We start from the raw sequence: 25,102 nt of genomic DNA, 5'->3' as shown, positions 1-25,102 counted from the left end.
CCGTAGTGACGAGATTGTTGTGGTGTTGCAGAAATCCGGGCTTGGAATTGTAGACCAGCGTCCCGCTCGGCCCCCTGGGGCCTTTGGTGCCGCTTCTGAGGGCGCGGACGAGTCCACGCGGTTTAGTCATTGCTGGAGCTCATCGCACGGGTATCGAGGAGCGGTCGCTTAGGGAACCTGAGTGATTTTGGCTCTACTGGATTCGATTTGGGAATTGGATGCTTCCTCCTTTCATTCTATGTGGTTCGAGACTGTGGGTTTGAGAAAGCGGCCTGGGGTCACGTATTAATCCCCAGAGCGGACTCCTGGTACCAGACTGAGGCCCGAGGGGCCTTCCGGCGTGGGGAGACCAAGTCAGGCAGGCAGGAGACCGGGCGGTAGGATCGCACTCTGGGGAGCTCTGTTTCTGTCCCCCTTTCTGCTCCAGGAGGTCCTCCTAAAGAATTTCTGCTCAGCCATGTCGCCGGTTTCAGCTGCAACCCAGGTTCCTGCGTTGGTCTCCCTCTTTGACCTCAGCGCGGATGCTCCGGTCCTTCAGGGCCTGAGCCTGGTGAGCCGCCCTTCTGGGTTGGCTCTGGCTCAGGCTCTGCGGGCTTCCTGTCCAGGTATCTGGGAAGGTTTGGGGAGGACCCACGAGGACCGTGACGGGCTAGAGCTTATTGCTCGTCCAGGGAACACATTCTTACTGATATTCCCCGGTTTAAGAGCCCTTGTTGACATCTCTTTCTACAGGATAAAATTTATCTTCAGTTCCCTCAATCTCCGGGTTGTTTCCCGCACAGACCCCCCGAATTTTTTCCAAACAAGCCTCTTGTCATTTCTTATGTCTGGTCATGTTTACAGCACTGTCTGCAAAAAACCTCAAAATTCCTAGATACAGTCCAAATTTAACTGGTTTCCAATGAAATCAGTCGTTCTTAATGAATGCAAAACAATTTTTTATTTTTTACAACCTTAATTTGTCTCTGGCTGTTTTTCTTGAAGTTTGAAACAAACCACACTGTAATTGGAAATGTAAGCTTAAAAAATGGGCGTTTGGGAAGTGGTTTTTGCAGTTAAAAATAATTTTAACGTTACCAAAAATTATTTTCTACAGGATTCCGCTAAACAATCCCTTTAGTTAACGTGTTTGATATATGTCTGTTTCACATAATATCTTTACTGAGAAAAGTGACTACTGTGCCGTTTATCTCATGATTCCCAGATTATAATTCTTTGAAGGAAAGGATGTGCCATCTTTTTCTTTTGTATCCTCCTTTGTATACCAGACCTGAATGTAATTCCAGGTACTGCAGATTTGGACTCCCTTTCCCTCTCTGATTACCCTCCCCTTATTTATGTTCAGGGGAGAGAGCAAGCCCAGAAAGAAAGCCACTCCAGGGTCTCCCGGATGTTTCAGAGAAGTTATTTTGTTCTACTTGTGACCAGACCTTCCACAACCACCAGGAACAGGTAGAAAGCCAGGTGCAGAGCTAAGGGGTGGAAGCAAAAGTATCATGGGGCATGAGGAGAGGGAGACGTATGACATGTCTTTAATTAATAAAGGTCCATGTTTTGACTGAGGCAGTTAGTATTATCTGGTCATATTTCCTGGAATTCTATCACTGGTCTTGGGTACCACAAAGGGCCAGGCTAGGGCGTATTTCCACATTCAGCCTCTTTCTTTGCCTCCTACCAGAGGGAACATTATAAGCTTGACTGGCATCGGTTTAACCTAAAGCAGCGTCTCAAGGACAAGCCTCTCCTGTCTGCCCTGGATTTTGAAAAGCAGAGCTCCACAGGTGATGGCCGGTAGGACATGTTGAGTAGGACATGGGGGTGGAAGAAGGCTCTAGTTTAGGAGCTTGGGGAAAGGCCAAAGATGGAACACCAAACTTGTGCACCTCATGTTGTTTTCAGGAGATCTTTCTAGCATCTCAGGATCAGAGGACTCAGACTCAGCCAGTGAGGACGGCTTGCAGATACCGGATGAGGAGAGGGCTGGGTTTGAGAAGGCCAGCAGACCCCAAGGCTTCCACCCTCATCGGGTTCTTTTCCAGAATGCTCGGGGCCAGTTTCTTTATGCCTATCGCTGTGTGCTAGGTCCTCGCCAGGCAAGTGGCAGCCCGGGTTGTGTAGCCAACTACAGCCTTTGTACACTCAGCCTAGGTCTCCCCTAAGCCCAGGCCATCTCTTACTTTTCTTTCTGTTGGATGTGGGTCTCACCATTGACAGCATAGTCTTGGATTGACATGGCCTGAATCTGGGGTCAGGTGTAATGGAATTAAGTTTGGAAACAGACCCATCTAGGTTTGAATCGTTCTACCACTTGATCTTGACTACCTGTACTCTATAAGCCTCAGATTTCCTTGTCTGAAAACTGGGAGACAAGCCTCAGGATGGTTGTAGGAAATGAGATGATGCATATTAAGACACTCAGCACTGGCACTGGGTTTCTTCCTGTCAGTGAGTGCCATGGGCATGCTTGTGTTCTCCATCTTCCAGGTGCCCCAAGAAGAACCCGAACTGCTCCTACACAACCTGCAAAACGGAGGTCCCAGACACTGCGTGGTGCTCATGGCTGCAGCTGGGCACTTTGCTGGAGCCATTTTCCAAGGGTGAGAGGGTGTTACCTGGGGTATAAGGATGCAGTGGGTCCTGTTAGCCTGGGCATATGGGCCGGTTGCCAGCACTGGGTCTGTGTTGTCTACAGAAGAGATGTGGTGACCCACAAAACCTTTCACCGCTACACAGTGCGGGCCAAGCGGGGCACAGCCCAGGGAATTCGGGATGCCCGGGGTGGGGCTTCTCGCTCTGCCGGAGCCAACCTGAGGCGCTATAATGAAGCCACGTTATACAAGGTGAGTTAGGCCTCTCAGATCTGGTGGTCTGCTCCTCTCCTTTTGTCCCCTTTCATTAAATGTTACAGTGGGGAGCTTGACGCCTGCATCATTCGGGCTTCATTATTTCTGGGAAGGTGAAGGTACTAGGGATGGCTCCCAGGAGTCTTCATCCTCTCCTTCTTCTTCCCCTCTATTGTCTTGTGCTTCCCATTCCTTAAACGTCATCTGTGGGCCGGTGTTTTGGTTGGAGATTTAGAAATAGCAAGTGAAGCTGCACGGGGCTGAGTTACTCTCTTCTCTAGGATGTTCGTGACCTGCTGGCAGGGCCAGTCTGGGCCAAAGCGCTGGGGGAGGCTGGGACAATATTGCTGCGTGCTCCCCGCTCTGGCCGGTCCCTGTTCTTCGGAGGCCGTGGGGCACCCCTGCAACGGGGGGATCCCCGACTTTGGGATATTCCCCTCGCTGCCCGCAGACCCACCTTCCGAGAGCTACAGCGTGTGCTCCATAAGCTGACCACCTTGCACGTCCATGGTAAGCTGATGATCCAGATCCTCAGACTCCCTAGACCTTTCTGTACCTTCCAGCCCAGGCCTTGGGTTCTCATGTATACTTCATTGAGAGAGACCTGGGCTGGCTTCTGCTCAGCTCAACTTGAGAAACATCTTTTGTTTTATGGCAGGAGAGGACCCCCGGGAGGCAGACAGGTTGGACTCACCTCGGACACACTGGAAGAAGAGAGAGGGGAAGAAGGCTACCGAGGCAGAAAGAAAGGTCTCCAGTGATGAAAATGAGGCACTTGGGCAGAATGAGGAATCTTCCAAACAGGGTTTGAGTCCCATATGGCAGCTGTCAACTCTCTCTCTGGGTGTCTGTCCCGGAAATGCAGTGTCAAATCTACTGTTGCTTCCCTCTTTATAATGAGTCCTACACAACACATAGGTCGTTACGATAAGGGGCACCTGGTAGCAATTACTGGGACTGGGTCACAGACCTTTCCAGACTTCCTGTTCACTTTTGTTCACTGATGTATCCCGGTACTTAGAAAACATGAAATAGTACATGAAACAGATGCCTGTGTGGCATGAATCTCACATATTTGCTGTCTTACCAGACGCTGTGGTTTGGAGCTAAGGCCTGCTTTCCTGGCCTCAGACTCTTAGCCTTAATGGCTGTCACTGCCCCCACGCTCTCCCCCGTTGTGTACCATCCTAAGGCGGCTCGAGGGGAGAGTCTAAGAATGCTTGACCCTCTATAGCTCCTTCTGGGTCCTTCCCCTCTAAGCTGAGCCTCATTTCTGCACACAGTACTAATGGATACAGCTCTTGACATGCTACCTGATCTCGGGTGACAAAATACAAATGCTTCTTTTCATTTCAAGACAGTCTGGATTCTCTTTTTATGTACATTCTTATACATCTGGGGCAGCCCACCCTGTGTATTTCTTCAGGTGGACCAAACATGTCGTATTTTTCCCTAGGTTCAGGGTCGGAGGGAGAAGACAGCCACCAGGTAGAGTTGGAGCTAGTAGAGTTGACAGTGGGGACCCTGGATCTTCGTGAGTTTGAGGTACTGCCAAAGCGGAGGAGGAGGAAGAGGAATAAGGAGAGGAGCCGAGACCTGGAAGCTGGGACGCACGTGACTCTTCCCCAGCAACCTCAAGGAGATGAAGCCTTCTCACAGTCTGCCCAGGCACACGTGGCCCCTTTGGGACCTTCCCTGGATGAGGCCAAGACCCCTGATCAGTCAGAGCTCTGGAACATGCTTCTAGCTGCTTGCCGAGCCGGAGATGTTGGGATGTTGAAACTCCAGCTAGCTGCCGGCCCCAGAGACCCTGGAGTTCTGTCTCTGCTCAGTGCCCCCTGCGGCTCCAGTGGCTTCACCCTCCTGCATGCAGCAGCTGCAGCTGGGAGAGGCTCAGTGGTTCGCCTCCTGCTGGAGGCAGGTGCCGACCCTACCGTGCAGTAAGTAGGGGTCTCCAAGCTGAGCCCTTTGGGGTATGGAGAGGATCATCTGGAGGCCAACGTTAGTACTGGCTACTTGACAGAATTCCCCTTGATCTGTTTGGGTGAGGTTGGGAGATGCGGGAGGCAGGCTGAACCCATATTTGGGGCTCTTCGCACCTAGGGACTCCCGGGCCCGGCCACCATATACGGTTGCAGCTGACAGGTCAACACGTAATGAGTTCCGAAGGTTCATGGAGAAGAATCCAGATGCTTATGATTACAGCAAGGCTCAGGTGAGCTGGAAAAGAAAGCAGCAGCACAGTAGGAAGGCAGCCTAGATCCAGGCTAAAATCTTTTCTACTTTGTTAGAGTTTTCCCAAGGACAGTTTGTATGGGTCTTACCTTATACCTCCCCGGAAATCCTCCAGGTGCCAGGGCCGCTGACGCCCGAAATGGAGGCACGGCAGGCTATGCGGAAAAGGGAGCAGAAGGCTGCCCGGCGGCAACGGGAGGAACAGCAGCGGAAGCAGCGGGAGCAGGAGGAGAGGGAGCGAGAAGAGCAGCAGCGCTTTGCCGCCCTCTGCGATCGTGAGAAGGTGAGGCCCGAGCTGCTCTCTTCCACAGCCCTGATTTCCTTAGAGGTCTGACCAATTCCCAGCGTGCAGCTGTCCCTTCTTGGGTACTCTGCCCACCACCGGGGCCTTGTCCTTAACAAGACTTCTCTTTCCCTCAGAGGGCTCTGGCCGCAGAGCAGCGGCTGGCTGCCCAGCTGGGTGTCCCCACCCTGCGGACCCCCGGCTCTGTGGACCTCAGTGCTCTGTAAGTGCAGGGGCGGGCGTGATGGCTAGGCTGGGAGTGGGCAAGCAGACTGAATGCTACAGCATACTCAGGCCATTGGGGGGACTGGAGATGTTCTGGGAACCTTCTAGAGCTAAACCAGAAATGGCCAGAGGGGTGGGGAGAGCCTGGATTGGAGAGTTTCTGGGGTACCTCTTCAACCATCTGTCTTCCTCTTGTCCAGACGCTGCTGGAGTTGTGGGACATCCCTCCAGGGCCTCACTCCCTTTCACTATCTCGACTTCTCTTTCTGCTCCACACGCTGCCTCCGGGACCACCGCTGCCAGGCCGCCAAGCCCTCTTCCTGATATCTCACGGCTGCGCCTGGAGCCAGCTCGGCCCTGAGAGGCTGCCTTCACACTAACCCCAGGTTTCTTCTTTCCCGTGAAAGTGGAGTATTCGGAAGATTAGAAAGGACACTCAGGAACCCGGGCAAAGACAGGGCCATAGAGGAGTGTGGAGCTGGGACTGTCTCTGGAATTTTAATCACAATAAAGTTTGGCAAGGAAACTGTACTTGGACTAGCATTTGGGCCTTGTGGCCTTTGGTTCCTTGAGGTCATCGTGGCCAGCACCAAGGAATCCTGCCCACTCCGTGTCCCAGGTCCGAGGGTTACCTTTCTTTCAGTGCCCGCTTAACTCCATTGGTTCAGAGGCACCTTGTGTATCAGCTGAGAGGGAATAGATGTATGTCTTATGCAGGGTGCTGTTGAGGATAGGCCTATCCAGAAACTGGACTTGGGGCTGAGGTGGCACATTTTCTAGCTCTAGCAGTGTGATTTTGTTGAGGGCTCCCCTAGAAAACAGCAGGGGTCTTGGCACGTAGAGGGTCTCTTGGGGCCCCCGCTTTGTCCAGTACCGGCCCAGGTTAAACCCATTGATCCAGACTTGGCCCTGGGAAAGAGAAGAGAGAGCGGAAAATAAAAGGGTCAGCTCTCAAGGGGGTAGAATCATCCCCTTTTGGTTTTTTTTTTCTTTCTTTTCTCTTTCTTTCAAGATTGATTTATTTGAGAGTGAGAATGAGGGAGTGCAGCGGGGAGAGGCAGAGGGAGAAAGAGAGAATCCCAGGCATGGAGCCCGACACAGGGGTTTGACCCCATGACCCTGGGATCACACCCTTAGCTGAAATCAAGAGTTGGATGCTCAACCAACTGAGCCACCCAGGCACCCCTCCCTTTTGGGTTTCTAATCGGGAATAATTTCTGCTCCCCCTCCTTCCATGATCCTCCTCTCATCACTCTGACCCCACTGTCAGCAGTACCTTGGTCCATCCAGGTAGATAGAGAAAAGTGTCCCCTCCTTCTCCTAAAATTGGAAACTTTGTGGAGTAGAAAGTGGGGCCAGAGGGAACTTGAGGATGTGACCTTTTCTTCAGCTGGAGGGGAAGCCACTGCTTTACAAGCTTATCAATTTTCAGAGAGAACATCAGCCACTGGCTGAGGACCGTTTGCCCCAGAACTGGTGGCTCTAATAGGCCCTGCGAAGAAGGCAAATGAAAACTCATCATTCATTAAGCTCTTGTTTGTCCTCCATTAGGCCCCTATTTTTCCAAGGGAGTCTGGTCAGTAAGAGTCCGGAGGAGAAAGGGTGGGGAAAACTAGCTTACCTTGAAGTCGCTGCTGTTAGACCCGAAACTGAGCCGCCCCATGTTCTCCAGTAAGATGTCTAGTTTGGCCCCTATTTTCCCCATCAAAAATAGTTGGTGTTTCATGTTTCGTTCCAGAACACCCTGAAACACCTGTAGATAAGAGGAGCTGTGAGAGGAAGGCCTCAGCATCTAACTCATTGTCATGACAGAGGAAGCTACGTTAGCCCACGTATTTGGAGAACAAAGAGAACGTAGCCCATCTGTCAGTTACCCATGCATTCTGGAACCTTAGCCTCAGTTAAATTCCTCATCCCAGCTTGTCCGAGGCCCCCCTGCAAATGTGGGCAGACAGCGGGAAAAGGCAGATACAAGGAACTTAAGGCTAAAGGATGCTGGGGAGGAGAAGAGACGGGCTCACAAGGGTAGCCTAGAATTAGGTCCTTACCCCATCTACCATCACATAGGCGCGGTCATGGACTCCATTGTTAGGCACCCAGAACTGTGTTGGCTCAGACACAGTATAGGTCAGATAGGTCCGGTATAGCACAAAGCCACGGTCCTGGGTATGGAAGAGGAAGTACTTAAGATGAACTGAGAGGTAAGAGAGGATGCTCTGGGGAAGATGTGCGGGGTAGAAGGAAACTTTGGCCACGGCTGTTGAGGAAAGCTGCCATGCCTGCTGGATGTGGGATTCTGCCTTACCTGTTTGACAGCCTCAAAGGACATTGGCAAGATTGAACTGATGGGTCCTTGGGGACACAGGAAGTCTAGGAAAGCCAGCAAATCCCCATCCTATTGGAAGAAGGGGAAGGTGTTAGAATAAAAGGGAAGTTCCAGAATAGAGGGCAGGATAGGCTGGGCCATTTAGAGAACAAAGGGTAGGATCAGAAAAGATGAAGAAGAGCTTACCAGTTGCAGGGTCAAAGGTCCAAGCCTCATCTTGGGGCTGGGGGGAGGTAAAGGTCCCAGGGGAATTTCCTGGAACTGAGCCCAAATTCTCTCAGGAGCCATAGGAAAACCACACAAACAACCCTTATTCCAAGACCCTAGCATAGGGTTCTCAACCTGGGGTCCAGGGAATGGTTTCAAGGGGTCATGAAAATCCTGTACTTTTGCACATGCTTGTGTCTATCTTCCCAGGTAGTCCCATCTGCGTAGCTGGGAAACGGTTCTTTGGGCTCCATGGCCCAGACAACCACCAGTGATTTATGGGATCCCATTACAAACAATTTAGGTACTCCCTTTCCCCAAATTAATAAGAGCCTCGGGCGCTTAATGAAGTGGTAGGGCACCTCGCTGATGACGTTTCGAAGAGCAAAAAGCTTAGGTGTGGGGTCCCCTGCTTCAGATATTGGTGCATCGTAGTCATAGCTGGTAGTAATTGGAAGAAAGCGTCCCTTCTCATCAGCACCTGGGGTCAAACCAATTTCCTTAATTCAGTGTCTTTCAAATGATTGGCACTAAGCAAAGACATTCATGCAGAGAATTTTGCCGCCAGAGGGGGCAGTGGTGGCCACACCAGTTTCTAGACCTCCTAATCTACCCAGCCCTCGGATTCAAATTCCTTGATGCCTCCCTGCCTCCACCCCAGCGACCCTGCGGACTCACCATTCCAGTATCCAAAGTTGGTGCCTCCGTGGAACATGTACCTGAAGTGGGGAAGGTGGGGCGAAAGGCAAAAGCTGACCCACTGAATCGCTTTGATCCCCCAACACCCCATTAACGGCTTCATGTTGGCCCCCGTGTCTCCAGTTACATGTTCACACTGGCTCCCAGCTTCAGCATGCTTTCTAGACCTTTGGTCACAGCCAAAATGGACCTTGTGGAGTGGTTCTGGCCCCAGTAATCCAGCCAGCCTGTGTAATACTCGGAGTTCACCTAAAACGTGGAGTGATAGCAGCTGTAAGCGGGATGGGAACCGAGCTTGACCCATTCCCAACGCTGACTCCGGCTCTGACTGCCCTCCCCTCCAGCTCCTCACCAGTGGCCCATGGGGTTCATACTCCCGCAGTAGGCCAAAGATTTTGGTCATGTTGTCAGCTGCAGAAAAGAGGCAAAGATGAGGGATGAGCATAGAAGAGATGCCCAGTCCCCAGACTCCACTCCACCCTGGCTCAGGAGACCTGGGCCAAAATCCACAGTGGTGTAGAGTCCCTGGAGGGAGCCGCATTTGAGTCCTTCAGGCCCATCTGTGGTGAAGAGCAAGATCCTGTCTCCCAGCAGCGCACGGAAGAGCCCAGCCAGGTGCCTCATGTAGCTGAAGTCACAGGCTCTGTAGCTACCGTATTCATTCTCCACCTGCCAGGGAAAAGGAGGAGTGGAGCTCAGCTATCCAGTGGAGGTTAGGACCCCCGGCACCGCCTTCCTCTTGCCTGGTCCACTTGTACCTGAATGCTAATGATGTTGCCCCCATTGTGGTAGAGCCATGGATATAACTTGGGCAGCAAGACCTTGAACCAGGAGTCCACTGCAGCAAGAAAGGCTAAAGGAAGAAACGGTGGTCTGCTCATTAGGACACCACCACCTTTGCAGCCCCTACCCACAGCACCAAGGTCAGCAAGCTCAGTGCTGCCTGAACCCTGGGCTACAGTTTGCATTCCACTTGTCCACAAATGACTCAACCCTGAGCACCTGTGAATTTGCATGGCAAGGACATCTGAGCTCAGGAAACCTTAAAAGCAGTGTTTATAAATTTAATTTTTAAACATAAGAAAAATGTTAGAGACGCCTGGCTGGCTCAGTCGGTTAAGCGTCTGCCTTTGGCTCAGGTCATGATCCCAGGGTCCTGGGATAGAGTCCTGCATCATACCGCATCAGGCTCCTTGCTCAGCGGGGAGCCCACTTCTCCCTCTGCCTGCTGCTCCCCCTGCTTGTGAATGAGCGCTCTCTCTCTGACAAATACATAAAATCTTTAAAAAACAAACAAAAACATTGAATTCCTTTACATTTTGTGTTCTGTATAAGGGGTGTCCAGACTTAACTGCCTCCTTTAATCCAAGCATATGTTAAATCTCATTCAACAAATATTTATGCATGCTTCCTGTGTACCAAGCAATGTTCTAGGTGTTAGGGATACAGAGTAGAACAAAATAGATAAAAATCTCTGCCCTTGTGAAATTTCCTTCCCAGTGAGGAGGGCAGACAATAAATAAATAGCTAAAATAGATAGTGTGTTAGTGCCAAGGAGAAAAAATAAAGCAGGGAAGAAGGATATAAAATCGTGGAGGAGCTTAAATTTTAGAGAGTAGCCCAGGGCAGGCCTCATTTGCAGGAAGACAGTGGGAGCACTGAGTGCAAACACCTCAAAGGAGGAATGCGCCTGGTGGGTTTGAAAAACAGCAACGAGGCCAGCATGAACAATGAGGAAAAGAGCAGAGGTCAAGGAGATGACAGTGCCAGTTAGGTGGGATCTAATAGGCCATTTTAAGGAATCCATGGTGCCTATTCTGAATGAGGTGAGAACCTATTGGAGAGGTTTAAGCAGTGAAATGGCATGATCTGAGAGATGTATTTAAACTTCTATTTTAACAGGATCACCGTGTGTCAAGAACAGAGGCTAGGGGCAAAGAAGGGAAACCAGTAAATAAGCTATTAAAGTAGCCAGGTGGGAGAGGTGGTTTGGATTAATGAGGGTGGTGAAAAGGGGCTGAATTCAATGTATTTTGGGAGTAAAGCTGCAGGGTTTTCTGATAGGTTGAATGTGAGGTGGGAGGGAGAGGCGCGACGAATTACACCACAGTGCTTAGCCTGATCAGTTGCAAAATGGAGTCACTCTTAACTGAGAGGAGATGGTAGGAATGGCTGGGGGAGCGGCAGGCAGAGGGAGAAGCAGGCTCTCTGCAGGGAGCGTGACGCACAACTCGATCCCAGGATGCTGGGATCATGACCTGAGCTGACTGAGCCCCCTAGGCAACCCTGACTGAAGATTCCTATTTCAGAGTCATTAGCTATTAGATGGATCGAAAGCCATGAGAATGGATGAGATTGTCTAAGGAATGAACACATAGAAAAGAGAAGCGTCCAAGGACTGAGCCCTGCAACACCCTAGCATTTATCGGAAAGAGAACGGGAGAAAAGCCAGCATGAGACTAGGAAGGAAGGTGCCTGGGTGGTTCAGTGTGTTAAACGTTGTCCTTTGGCTAAGGTCAAGGTCCCAGGGTCCTGGGATGGAGTCCTGCATTGGGATCCCTGCTCAGCAGCAAGCCTGCTTCTCCCTCTGTACACGCCCCCACCCCCTGCCCCCGGGATCTCTCTCTCTCTCTCTCTCTCTCTCTCTCTCTCTCTCGCTTGCTCTCTCTCTCTGCTCAGGCTCTCCGTCTCTCTCTCAAACTAATAAATAAAATCTTTAAAACAAACAAACAGAAGAGACTAATAAGGAGTGGTCAGCAAGGCTGGGGCGCAGGGAAGGAGCAGGAATCAGATAAAGGTGGTATCCTGGAAGCCAAGAGAAGAGTGTATGTGAAAGGATGGTGGGAAAAGCTGGGCTGGGTGCTCCTGACTGGCCAAGGAGGAGAGAGGCCTGGAAAGGGAGTGTAGACTCAGCAGTGAAGAGGTCACTGGCTTTCTTGAGAAAAGCAGACACCGCCTGCCGGTGTTCCAGCACAAATTACCATTTCAAATGTATTTCATAGTCAGCTGAGTTGGGGAATTGCTGTGAGGGGCAGAAAGCCCTTCAGCACCCTCAGAAGTGGGACAGTCCCTGCAGGGTCCCCAGCAGATACAAAGTGTTCTTACCAGATTACCAGAGTGATCTTTTTGAAAGATAGAAATCAGATAAAATCGCTCCCTTGCTCTGATGACTTCCTATTTACACACCTGAAGTAAAATTCAAACTCCTTGAAATACTGGGCATTTCCGAGCTTAATCTTGAATTCTCATCTTTTCTCTCCCTATGCTCCTTCCTCAGGCAATGTCTCAATAGCCATGGATCTAAACGCCATCTTTAGACTGAGGAATCCCAAATTTATCTATAGCTCAGACCTCCCCATGAGTGCCACGCTCACACAGTCTGTGGCTTACTTAACATCCTCACTTGAGTGTGATGGGACAGAAATTTAACATAACCAGAAGAACTGTTCCCCCACCACCACCAAAAAGGTGGCCCTTTGCCACCCCCAGTTTCCTCCATCTTCCCCTTGTCAGTAAATGGCACCACCATCTAGACTGGCAAGAAAGGGGACCCCTTTCTTCCAGACCCTACCCATGCTCTCCCCACCCTTCTCCTTCCTGTCAAAATCTATCAACAAGTTCTGGTGATTTTGATCTCCAACCTGCATCTCAATTCTCCCCTCTTCTTCCCATCACCTCCCTTCTCCACTACAGTCAGAGTCTCCCAGTTAGTTTCTCCACCTCTACCCTTGCCCTGTTCCCTCCATTCTCCACATCCAGGCTAAAGTAATCTGAAAGCAAATCAAACCTGTCTGGTTAGGCTCTTTCAATGGCTTTTTGCTGTGCTTGGAATAAAATGCAAACCCTTACAGTGGCCTACCAGGTCCTGCCTGAACAGTCCTGATCTATCTCTAGTTTCACGACACATTCCTCCCTCCCTTACCCACTATGCTCCAGCCAAGCTGGCTTCAATCAGGCCATGTTCTCTCCCACCTCCAGGCTTTAGAATAGACTGTTCCCTCTACCTGGTTGTTGTCACTTCACTCTTCATATGACCAGTGCTTTCCCCTCCCTAGAGCCAAGTGAAATGTCATCATCTCAGAAGAGCCTTTTCTGATGTTCCCACCCCAAATGGGCCTTCCCTGTCACTCATGATCTCAACTCCGTGTCTATTTCCACGGCTGATATTTTTACAGGTTGTGCTAATCTTGCAGGTTTTGGTTTTATAAAAAGCTGTTTCTTTCACCGTAAGCTCCACTGCACAGGAGCTGGGTCTGTTTGGTCCCCCAGTATGTGGCGCCTCACTAGGCATGAAGGAGACACTCAAATGTCTGCATGAATGAGCTCCAGTTTGGGGATGGTCTCTCTGGTTTGGGGCACCCAAATGACCCATTTTGTAGCTGTTGGTTGCTTTTTTTCTGTGTTAAAAATGTTGTCTCAACTCACCTGGATCTGAGGTTCTCAGATGTATGTCAGGTTTTCGAAGCAGCCAGGCTGGGAGGCCCCCCTGAGACAAACATAACCACAGCAGGTTTTGTTTTTTGGTGGCGGGGCGTGGGGCGGGGGGGGGGGGGGCTTGCGTAAGAAGGGAGGATGTTGAATGCAGCACTGGAAGTGGCCCTACAGTGCGGGCAGATGGGAGGCGTGGAGGAACTGCCTGTGAGTGGCTCTGGTTCTGTCCCTTCTAAACTCACCATGTCCCACTCCGCACAGATGTAAGGTCCTGGTCTCAGTATGACCAACAGGTTCGCTAAAGACGCCTCATTCAGGAATGCAAAGAGGTCCCGGCTGCCATTAAAGTTATAGACCCCAGGCTGGGGCTCATGGTAGTTCCAGGGCACATAACTGAGAAAGAAAGAGGTTAACAGGGCCCAACGTGGGGAGGTGCTGGGAAACCTAAGGGCTCAGGCCTTGCAGGGAATCTCCAGGAAGCTGCCAGAGGGAGATCCTGGCTCATCCTTTCCCACCCTTGGCCTGAAAGCCCCGGAGCTCTCATACCCAGCTGGTCTTCCTGTCCCCAAACCCCTTCTTACGGGGGTGGTAGGAAGGGTAAATCCCACCCTCCACGGCTCTCCTGAGCACTTCTTACAACTGTACAGTGTTGAGGCCACTCATTCGCATCTTGAAAAGCCGGTCTGCCCAAAGCACCCGTGGTACCCGAAAGTAGTGCAGGCTGCCAGACACGTAGCGGAACGGGGCCCCATCTAGGAGGAATCTGTCATTTTCCCGATCCACTACGAATGACCGAGTGCCTGCCTGCAAAGAGAGAGACCATGCTCAGCAGAGGTCTGGAGTCCGGGGCGGTGGGGGGTGGGGAGGAGACGGGAGGAGGCGTAGTGTGGGTAGGGGAGGTAGAACTAGCCCTGCCCATTGTTCTGTGATTTTCACTTTCCTTCTCTCCTGGGCTCCGTCTCGTCCCGCCTCACCACACCCAGCCTGCTGACTCAGTCCTGTCATTTTACCTGGGGTAGCAGCAGCGTCAGAAGTGGCAACAGCAGGGCGGGAAGGCAGAGCGGCTTCTTGGGGGCCATGGCGCTAACAGGGCTCCTCTAGTCTGAGAGGGCGGTCCGGCTGTCACGTGGCGGATTCCTGGGAGGGAACCTCAGCGAGCAAGGGGGCGGGGACCACCTCAAGTTGCCAGGCCACTAGCCTGGACTTGTCCGCCCCACTACTCTACTAGTTTGTAAAAATCCTCTGTATCTTGGATCTGCTTCATCATCGTCACCTGGGAGCTTGTTAGAAATGCAGAGTCTCAGGTCCTACCTCAGACCTATAGAATCAGAATTTGCATTTTAACAAGATTTCCAGGTGATCCTAAAGACATTCCAGATTGAGAAGCACTGTCCTACTAAACTGAGCTCCCTGAGGGTGAAGAGTACCTTGTCCATCTTGAATCCTCAGCTTCTAGCACGGGGCCTGGCACATAGCAGGTTAAATCTAGATGAATGAATGTCAGAACCAGGGGGCTAAAACAGGTTCAGAACCAAGAGAAACCAGATCTTCCCAGTGGTGTAAAAAGCGGGGGACCTAGTTATAAGAGGGCTCTTTTTCCCAGTGGCCCTGTACCACCTCAGCCATTCCGTCTTCTTTGGATGTGCACTGTTCTTCAATTTATCCCTGCCTGCCTGTGTGACAGTTGTCAAGGAGAGCTACTTGGTGCTAAGGTTTGGGATTTTGTGAATTTCCGTGGCTCCTGCCTTCACAGTCCCAAGTCTGGGATGTAAGGATCAGAATAAGAAAAATAAAATAATAATAAAAATAACAGTAACTTGTTTATTGACACTGAGGGCTATGTCAGCTATTGTGCTAAGCACGTCACATCTCAAAAAACTCCATGCAGTTGATAATTATCATTCCCATTTTACAGATGAGGAAATTGAGAGACAGAAATTTTAAATAACCTGTTCAAGGTCGCCCTACTAGTTTAGCAGAGCTGGGATTTGAACTAGGCCGTCTGGCCTCACAGTACGTGCACTTAATCTTAGGTACCACTATACCTTGCTTACAATTAGGGAGACTGAGGCTCTGAGAGGTTAAGTGGTCCAAGACCACACGGCTAGTAACTAAGCTATTAAGACAGGATTTAGAACCTAGTCTGGCTCAAGAGCCTAAGGTCTCAACCACTGAAACTAGGGGAGTGGGATACAGGTCAGAGCCCCCAAGATTGTACTGATCAGAGCCGTAAGGGGTAGGAGTCCAGGCCGGCAGCACGCGCCCCAGCACCCGCCCCTCGGGGCTGGACTGTAGTCAGCTTCCTACCTCCGGCATTGGGAGATGGAGGTCCTGGGGGCCTCGGGCGAAGCCCGGCTTTGCTCCCTTTTGGCGTGGGTGCCTGCGTCTTGACCACTCCTGAAGGCCAGGTGCGGAACCCTCACCCGGGTCCTGGGACCCGTCTTCCCCCAGGCTTAGCCCGCCCCCGGCCTCTCAGCTTGGTGCCCCCACATTATCCCGATGCCCAGCGGTTGCTAGGATACCGCGGGCCGTTACGCCGGCGCGGACTGATGACGTATCCACGTCTTCCGGTCCCCGACGCTTCTCTACAGCCCGAGCCAGGTCAGTGGGGAGTCGGGGCTGGCCCTCCTGGGGCTCTGCGCGCAGAGGCTGGCGGTGGGCTTTCCTGAGGGGTGGGCCCTGCCAGGGGTGGGCCTGGGCCTCGTACCCCGCCAGACTACCTTCTGCCCTGCGGTGGCGCCCCGATGGCCAGGGGAGCGGGGGCCGCTCAGAGGTGGGCTGGGGTTGGAGGAAGCGGCCTTGCCCGGGCGCCAGCTTTCCACATTAGTACTTCAGGGATCGTCTGGATCGTGCCTGACCCACGACCCTGCTGTTCTTTTCCTTCCAGCATGATCCGCTGGGCCCCCAGCGCATCGCCTGGAAGAGCCCACTCAACCTGGACGCAGCTGTCGGCAGCCTCAGACCGCCCTTGAGGAGGATGACTGAGACACTATGGGCCACGCGCTGTGTGTCTGCTCTCGGGGAACTGTCATCATTGACAATAAGCGCTACCTCTTCATCCAAAAACTGGGGGAGGGGTGAGTGTTTGGAAATCACTTAGCTAGTCCCCAGGGTTCTGGTGATTGAAGGACAGCAGTCTGCACATGATAGGGGCATAGAAGTTTTATTCTCTTAACCTATCCTCTTAGCTCACCTGAGAGCCTAGTGACATGGTGGTCAAGGAAGTGGATTCTGGGGCCAGGGCTCCTGGATCCACCTTGTGTGACCTTGAAAAGCCATGGTTTCTTCACCTGCTTAATGGAGATAATTGTCTTTTGTTGGTGATGGAGTTGTGAGGAATAAATGAGATACTGCGTATAAAATATCTTACCCAGGGCCTGGTTCCCAGCACTTGGTAATGTTGACTGTTACTCATGTAATATATATGGAGCATTTGTTATGTGCAGAACAGTGCATTATGACCAGAGTACCTCAAGTTATGGTGTTCCTACTCTTGAGCTCAGAATGTAAAATCTTCAGACTTCTCTTGAAGCCACATCTTGGGAGGGTTTCTGCTAACTGGGAAAGATACCCCCTCCCCTTCTCCCCAGGGAGTTCCTTGGGGTCCAAGCAATGTGGGAGATGACCATGGTCCTTCACTGACCCCTTTGGCCCACAGTGGGTTCAGCTATGTGGACCTAGTGGAGGGGTTACATGATGGACACTTCTACGCCCTGAAGCGGATCCTGTGTCACGAGCAGCAGGATCGGGAGGAGGCCCAACGAGAAGCAGACATGCATCGCCTCTTCCATCACCCCAACATCCTTCGCCTTGTGGCTTATTGTCTGAGGGAGCGGGGCACTAAACATGAGGCCTGGCTGCTGCTGCCCTTCTTCAAGGTCAGAAAGTCTCCTGGCAATGGAGGGGCTTGCAACAGAATCATCTACCAAGGGCTGTGTGAGTAGTCCAGCATGTTAGGAAGCAGAGACCATGTCCTGGGGTTGGCCGCTGCAGATTTGGGGTTTAGAGGAACCCAGGTGGGACCGTGAGTTGTCTAGTGTGTGTGGTAAAAGAGTTGCTAGGCTGTGACACAGGAAAGGGATTAGGATGAGGAAGCGGAGGCTCAGAAAAGATGGCCAACTATGGGGAAATTTGTGTTGCAGAGGGGTACGCTGTGGAACGAGATAGAAAGGCTAAAGGACAAAGGCAACTTCTTGACTGAAGATCAGATCCTTCAGCTGCTGCTGGGTATCTGCAGAGGCCTTGAGGCCATTCATGCCCAAGGTTATGCCCACAGGTCAGTGGGAGGGCCCTTTGTGCTTATGGGGCAGAAAGGAAGGGCCTCACCAAAAGGAATGAGAGGTCTCTGCTCTCCTCCCGAGGAACAGTCCCCATGATTCTTTTGCCCCGAGGGATTCTAGCCTCCCTATCCAGGGATGCTCATGGGCCATTTCCACTTCCCTACAGGGACCTGAAGCCCACCAATATCTTGCTTGGAGATGAGGGTCAACCAGTTTTAATGGACTTGGGTTCCATGAATCAAGCTTGCATCCATGTGGAGGGCTCCCGCCAGGCTCTAGCCCTGCAGGTAAAAGAGTGTTCCTTTCCCCTCCTGTTCCCCATCTTCAACCTTTTCTTTTGCCTGCCCCACTTTGATCACGTGACCATGATCTGTGCCCCTCGTTTGAGCTGTGGGGCCACTGTTCCAGGACTGGGCAGCCCAGCGATGCACCATCTCCTACCGGGCCCCGGAGCTTTTCTCCGTGCAGAGCCACTGTGTCATTGACGAGCGCACTGATGTCTGGGTGAGGAGCGTGTGGCCGGGCACATGGCAGGGGAGGAGTGCTGTTCTGCCTGCTGTGTGATGGAGGGGTGGGACTTTGGTTTCAAAAGCATGGGGCCCCAGGAACCATGTATGTCCCCATCCCCCTTGACTTCCTTCCTGGGAACTGTCACTGACATGGTACTCAGCTGCTCAGGAAGTGGTATAATCCTGCCCTTCGAACAGACTGAGTAGAGCTAAGTGGCAAGGCTGAAGGCAGTGGTCAAGCAAGGGGTACAGAGGCCTCCAGCGAACTGGCAGTTTCTCTGGACTCTGGTGATGTCCTGTGGCTGAGGTCAGCATATTCTTTTTAGCTTACGAAGTCACCTTTCACTACAGAATAAAAGGAGAGATAATCACCTCCGTTGGTCCCCTGCCAAGGAATAACCAAGTTATGCTCAGTCCCTAGGCTGTGTGCTATACGCCATGATGTTTGGGGAAGGCCCATATGACATGGTGTTCCAGAAAGGTGACAGCGTGGCCCTTGCTGTGCAGAACCAACTCAGCATCCCGCAGAGCCCCAGGTGAGCAATAAAAGGGGCACCAAAACGTTTCAGACTCCTCCCTGCCATTAGCAGAGTTGGAACCTTAGTACGGGGAACAGGGACCCTCCAGTCACCCTGCCCGCCTCCTTCCACAGGCATTCTTCAGCCTTGCGGCAGCTGCTGACCTCCATGATGACTGTAGATCCCCAGCAGCGCCCACCTGTTTCTCTCCTCCTCAGTCAGTTGGAGGCACTGCAACCCCCAGCTTTGGGCCAGCACACCACCCAAATCTGAACGAACCAGGGGCCACATTGAGAAGGTGGCCCCTGTGCCTTGGCTCCCATCCCTCAGAACCTCCATCCAGTCTCTCCAGTGCTGCTGTCTTGTCACTGGGGCAGGTGGATGGGACAGTTGACTCAGTCTTATTTCTCTGCTTCTGCTCTCTGACCTCCAAGAGCAACAACTGGACAGGGGGACTGACTGAGTTGGGGTGGACGAGGATGGGAGAGGGGGAAGGGAAACTGATAGAATTTAGAAAGGCTCTGAGCAGGACTGCAGAGCCTACATCATGGTCTGCCTTCATATCTGGGAGCAGGAGAATGTATAAATAGAAGAATAAAGTGAAAGCAGCTTGGTGTGGATCTTAGTCTCATTGTTCCTGGAGGGAGAGAGAAGAGGGGCCAGGGGCCCAAGCTCTGGTTGCCATTTCCAAGGGAACAGACTGGGAAGAGGGACTGGCTTCGTGAGGGATGACATGACTTCGTCCTTCCACCTAAGGAGGCAGGTGTCCTTACCTGAGACCTGGCTGGCTGGAGGAGGCATATCTTCTCCCAGCCTGTCTCAGTCAGAAACTTACGCTGTTCTGGATCGAGCTGGCTCGTGTGCTAAGAACTGGGACCAGGCCCCCCCACCCCAGAAGCACATTCAGTTTGTTCTTTTCTTCATTCCCAGGAGTGGGTAGCTGAGTCAGAGCAGCCCAGCCAGTTTGCCAGGCAAGGGCTTTTGGGTGGAGACACCTGAGGAAGCTTTTGGACCGCAGCTGAGCAGGTCTCTCCTGGCCTCAGCCTGGGGGTGAGGTGGAGGTGGAGGTGGCAGCCGTTTGGCCCAGAGTTTCTCCCAGAGGGTTCTAGCACACACATGGTTAATGATTAATGAGGCCGGTGTGGCGTGGCTGTATCCAGCTGCCACTTCCTGCCCTACTCTGCTGAGTAAACAGGGGCCCTGGCTTTGCTGGGCTGAAACCTATTCCCTAGGGAAGGGCACTGCGTCCCTGAATCACCAGGGAGGGAAAGGGAAGGGCAGGGCTGACATCTTCTGCTCCCAAGATTGAAGCTTCACCCCCACACCCCAACCCCCACCGCAGCCATGCTCACCCCCACGTGTTGACGTCGATGTGGGTCCTGGGGTGCCTATTAGCAATGTTGGCATTTTCCCCAGGGCCCTGGCAGGAGGCTCCCTGGGCTAGCATAGAGGCTGAGGTCAGAAAGAAAGAACAAACAGAGGGGAGACGACCTGACTTTAATGGCACAGCCCTAGGCCCCAGCAATGCAGCAAGAGAGACAGCTGTGCGAAGCTGCTCAGAGGTGCGGTGACACAGACAACGCTAGGAGATCGCCCTTGTCCCTTCCCATCCCCCAGGCTCATGACTAGGCTCCATGCCCAGCAACTGTGGGCCAGCCCAGTCCTGGTCCCAGGCCCTCATGACGCACAGAAGTGCCCGGGGCCAAGCTTCCAGAGTCGGTGAATGCAGAAGCAGCAGGAAGAACAGGGTGGCAGTCTAACTCAAATACAGAAACTGCTGGACTTAAACTCCTACTTGGAAAGGAAGTGAAAACTTGTGTCTTTCAACAGCTTGCGGCTGGACGCACAGGTCCGGGAGTAAGTCCTCATTTCCTCTCTACCATCCTGGGCACCCCTGGGGTCTTACATCAAGGTCCCCGGGGTCATGTTTCCTCCGGCCTGGCAAGGACCCCTTGGCAGGTCTCACCTTCAGCCACAGAAGGGAAAGGGGTCACAGGCAGCAAAAATGAGGGCAGCAGCAGAAGCAGCGGGCAGCAGCAGCAGAGAGGAAGGCAGCAGAAGCTCAAGCACTCACAGAGGGGACAAGAAACCGTGCAAGGAGACTGTTTATTTCGAAAGGATTTTGCAATAAACATAGTGAGTGGGGTCCAGGCAGTTGTTCTATTCTTCTCCCTCGTCCTCATCCTCATAGGAGTCGATGCCCACCTCCTCATAATCCTTCTCCAGGGCAGCCATATCCTCCCGGGCTTCTGAGAACTCCCCCTCCTCCATGCCCTCACCCACGTACCAGTGCACAAAGGCCCTCTTGGCGTACATCAGGTCGAACTTGTGGTCCAGGCGGGCCCAGGCCTCGGCGATGGCGGTCGTGTTGCTCAGCATGCACACGGCGCGCTGCACCTTGGCCAGGTCGCCCCCGGGCACCACGGTGGGGGGCTGGTAGTTGATCCCGACCTTGAAGCCCGTGGGGCACCAGTCCACGAACTGAATACTGCGCTTGGTCTTGATGGCGGCGATGGCGGCGTTGACATCCTTGGGCACCACGTCGCCCCGGTACAGCAGGCAGCAGGCCATGTACTTGCCGTGGCGGGGGTCACACTTCACCATCTGGTTGGCAGGCTCGAAGCAGGCATTGGTGATCTCTGCCACCGACAGCTGCTCGTGGTAGGCCTTCTCCGCAGAGATGACCGGCGCGTAGGTGGCCAGGGGGAAGTGGATGCGGGGGTAGGGCACCAGGTTGGTCTGGAACTCCGTCAGGTCCACGTTGAGGGCCCCGTCGAAGCGCAGGGAGGCCGTGATGGAGGACACGATCTGGCTGATGAGCCGGTTGAGGTTGGTGTACGTGGGGCGCTCGATGTCCAGGTTGCGGCGGCAGATGTCGTAGATGGCCTCATTGTCCACCATGAAGGCACAGTCCGAGTGCTCCAGGGTGGTATGGGTGGTCAGGATGGAGTTGTAGGGCTCCACCACGGCCGTGGACACCTGGGGCGCGGGGTAGATGGAGAACTCCAGCTTGGATTTCTTGCCATAGTCAACTGAGAGCCGCTCCATCAGGAGAGAGGTGAAGCCCGAGCCGGTGCCCCCTCCGAAGCTGTGGAAGACCAGGAAGCCTTGGAGTCCCGTGCACTGGTCAGACTGAAAGGCAGGAAAGAGAAAGAGCATTGTAGGTATGTCAGGGGCCTGTAGAGCTCTACCTTCTGACTCCACAAATGCCTGAACTCTTTCAGAAGTCAGGGCCGAGACTAGGAAGTATCTCATAGCAGCAGCATAAGATAGTAAAATTAGAGATGACCCCCCAACATGGGTCCTGGAAAAAAATAATTTCCTGACCATTAGCATCATCTCAAAAGCCCCCTCCCTTCCATCCCAGATTCTCACCAGCTTTCGGATCCGGTCCAGCACTGGGTCGATGATCTCCTTGCCGATGGTATAGTGACCACGGGCATAGTTGTTAGCAGCGTCCTCCTTCCCAGTGATGAGCTGCTCTGGGTGGAAGAGCTGCCGGTATGGGCCATTTCGGATCTCATCTGGTAGGGTGCAAACATATCGTTAGGGCAAAAACCACAAGGCCATGCTCAGCAGGGATCGCCCTCCCCCAGCACAGTAGCTGTGGTCAGATGTGTGGAAAAACTCATCCTTCTGCTGGCCTGTGATAGCAGTGGGTGAGAAACCCAGACCCACCACCCAGGCTAGCCTGCGATCAGCTGCAAACAGGGCAGAGCTGGTAGGGCCAGGAAAGCCAGGTCTAGACACCATCCCTGCAGAGGGAAGCTTGGAATCACTGTCTACTCCCCTCAATTCCACCCCATCTTCATCTCACCAATCACCGTGGGCTCCAGATCCACAAACACGGCACGGGGCACATGCTTCCCAGCGCCAGTTTCACAGAAGAAGGTGGTAAAGGAGTCATCCCCTCCACCGATGGTCTTATCGCTGGGCATCTGCCCGTCGGGCTGGATCCCATGTTCCAGGCAGTAGAGCTCCCAACAGGCATTGCCCATCTGGACACCTGCCTGCCCCACATGGACTGAGATGCATTCGCGCTGAGGGATAAAGAGAGGGGACACAGCATAAGCACCACATCTGCAGTCCTCACCTCATGAGCCTCTCTTCCACCCCACTGCCCACCGGCTAGGGTGATTCTGTTGGCAAAAGTGGAGGCCTGGGGCTGGGCAGAGGTCTGAAGAGGCTGGCAGCCTGCCCAGGCTCCCCCACATAGGACTTGACAACTGGAGGCACCCAGTAGGGAAAAATCCCTTAGCTCACTTCTCTGTGGGGACCTTGTCAAGTAAGAACTGTGGCTCCGCATGACCCTGCCACACTCACAGGACACTCAGAGAGGACAGAGAGGGCAAATGCATATGAAAGACGGGCAGACGCTGCAGAAACAGACAAGAGCACACAACTTCTCAGCTGTTTCCAGTTTTCTACTCCCAAAGCCAGCTTCTCCAGCCTGAGAAGGGACAGGTGTTCCAGAGGCATGAGTTTATAGCCAGAAGCCCTCTTTGAAGGTGAACTAGAATTTCTTACAACTCTCTCCCTTTCTTTCCTGTGGGCTGCAGAAAGGTCTCAGCCTTCTGGTCTGGCATCAACTGACCCCACACACTGGCCATCAGGATGCCCTCTCCCCCACCTTTAAATCCCATCTGGCTCTGGAGATCAATCCCAGCTGGCTGCTCTCCCCACCTCCACCCCCGCACTCTGGGTATCTTCACCACCTTCATCCACCGCGCAGCCCTCACGGAAATAGCAAAGTGTGCAGATGGCAGGTGCAGGCAATAAGGGTTGTGGGCACTGGGGCACTAGGCGCCTTAGGCTCATCCCTGCCAGTCTGAAATTAACCCGTAAAGAGCCAAAGTGGTGCAGCGCAGGGCTCACGCAGCCTCCCTTCCTAACACCGAAATGGCGGGGTGACGGTTTCCAAATACCCAGAAAAGGAAGTAGAACCTGGGGTGAGGCCCCAGAGGTAACCCGCCTTGCGGTGCGGAGTGTAAGCGTCATCCTGCACCCGGGCCCTGCATTCGCCCCCTTCTAGATTCTTTCCAGTTACATCCCAGCCGAAAGTGAAGATTGGATTTCGGCCCCCGTTCCTGGGCTATAAATATCACCCCCCTACACACACCTCTTTCCCCTCCCCCCAACCTGGCCTGGGCCCGCACTCTCGCTCAGCGCCAGCTGTCTCTGCCCGTCCGTTCGCTCGGCTCCAGCTGGAGAGGGGCCGGCTCGCCTCACAACGCCGAACCCCATTCCCGCCACCCCTCCCGGCTCAGAAGCGGGGTGCTGAGTCACGGGGGGGGGGGCTGTGGGTAGGAGGGATGCACACACAGTCGGAGGAAAGGCGGATGCTGGACCAAATAATGTGACCCCCTACCACCTTGGGCTAAGCACGTGTTCGGTCAGATCCAGGAAGCGGGGGTCGGGGTGGCAGGAGGCTGGGGCGGAGAGCAGCCCAGCGGGTCTCCCTCATCCGCGGAAAGGACTGGGCGCGGAATCGCGACTCCCCTTCAGGAGGATTAGGGCACAAATGCTTGCTGGAGCAGGAGGCGATTTCCAGAAGGACTCCTCTCAGTTAGTGAAGAATCCCACCCCACTCCATCCCCCTTCCCCAGCCTCCAAAAGTGGACAGCACGGCTCGGCCAAAGTCACGAGAGAGTGGGGGTGGGGGAATGCACAAACCCTCGCGCCTCCTCGAGCCCGGGAACATCCGATGGGTGTCCGGAGCATCCCGGAATGGAGGGTCCCGAAGGAGAAGGGCAATAAGGGGAGAACCGCGATCCCTGAGGGGCCGCACTCACCATGGTGAGTCCGGGCGGTGGGTCTCACGTAGAGTCCGGGTGACGGGTCTCAGTGAGAACTGCGCTAGCTGCAGTGCCGCACCGCTCTTATAGGCGGGGGGCGGGGTCCGCGCGCGGCGCTCGCCCACTAGGAGCTGAGCGGCCCGGAGGCCACGCCCCCGCATGGTAGGCGGCGCTAAGGGACGAGGTCAGGGCGGGTCTCCTCCCCCTGCCCTGTCCCGGTCTCTCACCTGTCGCACTTGGGTTAGGTGTAGCGATGCGGGCCTCAGCCCTTCGCTCCAGGTTTTGAGCCGACACCCTGGGTTCCCGATCTCCACTGCAGGGACGCAGGGCGCGGTGCCAGGGCGCATCTCGCCTGCACCCGAATCACCGGGGCGCCCATCGCCCAGGTGTTCTGACTTAGGCCGGGTGCTGTAGAGGCTGTCCTTGCGAAGTGGCTTCAGCGGGCCTTCGCCCGTGCCCCCCTCCCCGCCCTGCCTCCCTGGTGGTTCCGGCCAGTCCCGGGGGAACCCCTTGCAGCGGCACGCGGCCTGCTGGTCCTCGGCCGGGACGGCTGGCCTTCGCCAATGCCTGTGGGCGGCCGAGGACAAGGAGCTGCACAGTCTGAGCCCCAGGGTGCCGATCCCTCAGAGTACCCCCACAGAGCCAAGCTCCGCAGCCTGTCTGCGAGGTCCGACCCCAGGAATCTGGCACGGCTCGCCGGCTGCCCGCGGGTCAGTGGCCCCGTCATCAACGCCGTCACTATTAGCGAGCC

At 53.7% G+C, this 25,102-nt stretch overlaps 4 protein-coding genes across 8 annotated transcripts; 2 read left to right on the top strand and 2 right to left on the bottom strand.

The window, feature by feature from the left end:
- Nucleotides 1-7: 7 nt before the first annotated feature.
- Nucleotides 8-6,115, top strand: ANKZF1 (ankyrin repeat and zinc finger peptidyl tRNA hydrolase 1). Of its 4 annotated transcripts, none has more exons than XM_080798176.1 (13): nt 8-605; nt 1,346-1,452; nt 1,679-1,781; nt 1,900-2,093; nt 2,485-2,597; nt 2,693-2,840; nt 3,125-3,353; nt 3,502-3,648; nt 4,300-4,783; nt 4,947-5,058; nt 5,194-5,361; nt 5,499-5,584; nt 5,787-6,115. In XM_080798176.1, exons 1-13 carry the CDS (start codon nt 458-460, stop codon nt 5,908-5,910), a joined length of 2,163 nt encoding a protein of 720 aa, XP_080654302.1. In that variant the 5' UTR covers nt 8-457; the 3' UTR covers nt 5,911-6,115. The 4 variants fall into 4 exon arrangements, with proteins under 4 accessions (XP_080654302.1, XP_080654304.1, XP_080654303.1 ...); XM_080798178.1 differs by having other exon boundaries at nt 52-605; nt 3,507-3,593; nt 4,306-4,783; XM_080798177.1 differs by having other exon boundaries at nt 52-605; nt 3,507-3,593.
- Nucleotides 4,197-15,677, bottom strand: GLB1L (galactosidase beta 1 like). The gene is made up of 18 exons (XM_080798180.1): nt 15,557-15,677; nt 14,260-14,386; nt 13,887-14,053; nt 13,492-13,642; nt 13,244-13,304; nt 9,577-9,671; nt 9,313-9,487; nt 9,171-9,229; nt 8,946-9,067; nt 8,798-8,838; nt 8,482-8,600; nt 8,099-8,173; nt 7,892-7,981; nt 7,635-7,748; nt 7,208-7,339; nt 6,863-7,078; nt 5,168-6,495; nt 4,197-5,063 (listed from the first exon to the last, which is right to left on the bottom strand). The coding sequence occupies exons 2-17, from the start codon at nt 14,326-14,328 to the stop codon at nt 6,226-6,228; spliced, it is 1,956 nt and encodes a 651-aa protein (XP_080654306.1). The 5' UTR covers nt 14,329-14,386; nt 15,557-15,677; the 3' UTR covers nt 4,197-5,063; nt 5,168-6,225.
- Nucleotides 15,678-15,790: 113 nt separating this feature from the next.
- STK16 (serine/threonine kinase 16) lies at nt 15,791-19,176 on the top strand. Of its 2 annotated transcripts, none has more exons than XM_080798055.1 (8): nt 15,791-15,850; nt 16,137-16,326; nt 16,908-17,127; nt 17,392-17,525; nt 17,696-17,816; nt 17,938-18,033; nt 18,453-18,574; nt 18,691-19,176. In XM_080798055.1, exons 2-8 carry the CDS (start codon nt 16,241-16,243, stop codon nt 18,827-18,829), a joined length of 918 nt encoding a protein of 305 aa, XP_080654181.1. In that variant the 5' UTR covers nt 15,791-15,850; nt 16,137-16,240; the 3' UTR covers nt 18,830-19,176. The 2 variants fall into 2 exon arrangements, with proteins under 2 accessions (XP_080654181.1, XP_080654180.1); XM_080798054.1 differs by having other exon boundaries at nt 15,844-16,022.
- Nucleotides 19,177-20,034: 858 nt separating this feature from the next.
- LOC308339421 (tubulin alpha-4A chain) lies at nt 20,035-24,411 on the bottom strand. The gene is made up of 4 exons (XM_080798053.1): nt 24,349-24,411; nt 22,374-22,596; nt 21,932-22,080; nt 20,035-21,688 (listed from the first exon to the last, which is right to left on the bottom strand). Exons 1-4 carry the CDS (start codon nt 24,349-24,351, stop codon nt 20,717-20,719), a joined length of 1,347 nt encoding a protein of 448 aa, XP_080654179.1. The 5' UTR covers nt 24,352-24,411; the 3' UTR covers nt 20,035-20,716.
- Between the last annotated feature and the right edge of the window lie 691 nt (nt 24,412-25,102).

The sequence above is a fragment of the Martes martes genome, assembly GCF_963455335.1.
Source record: "Martes martes genome assembly, chromosome: 3".
Lineage (NCBI taxonomy): Eukaryota > Metazoa > Chordata > Mammalia > Carnivora > Mustelidae > Martes > Martes martes.
The sequence above is the reverse complement of the archived record's forward strand: the minus strand, read 5'-3'. Positions and strand labels throughout refer to the sequence as shown.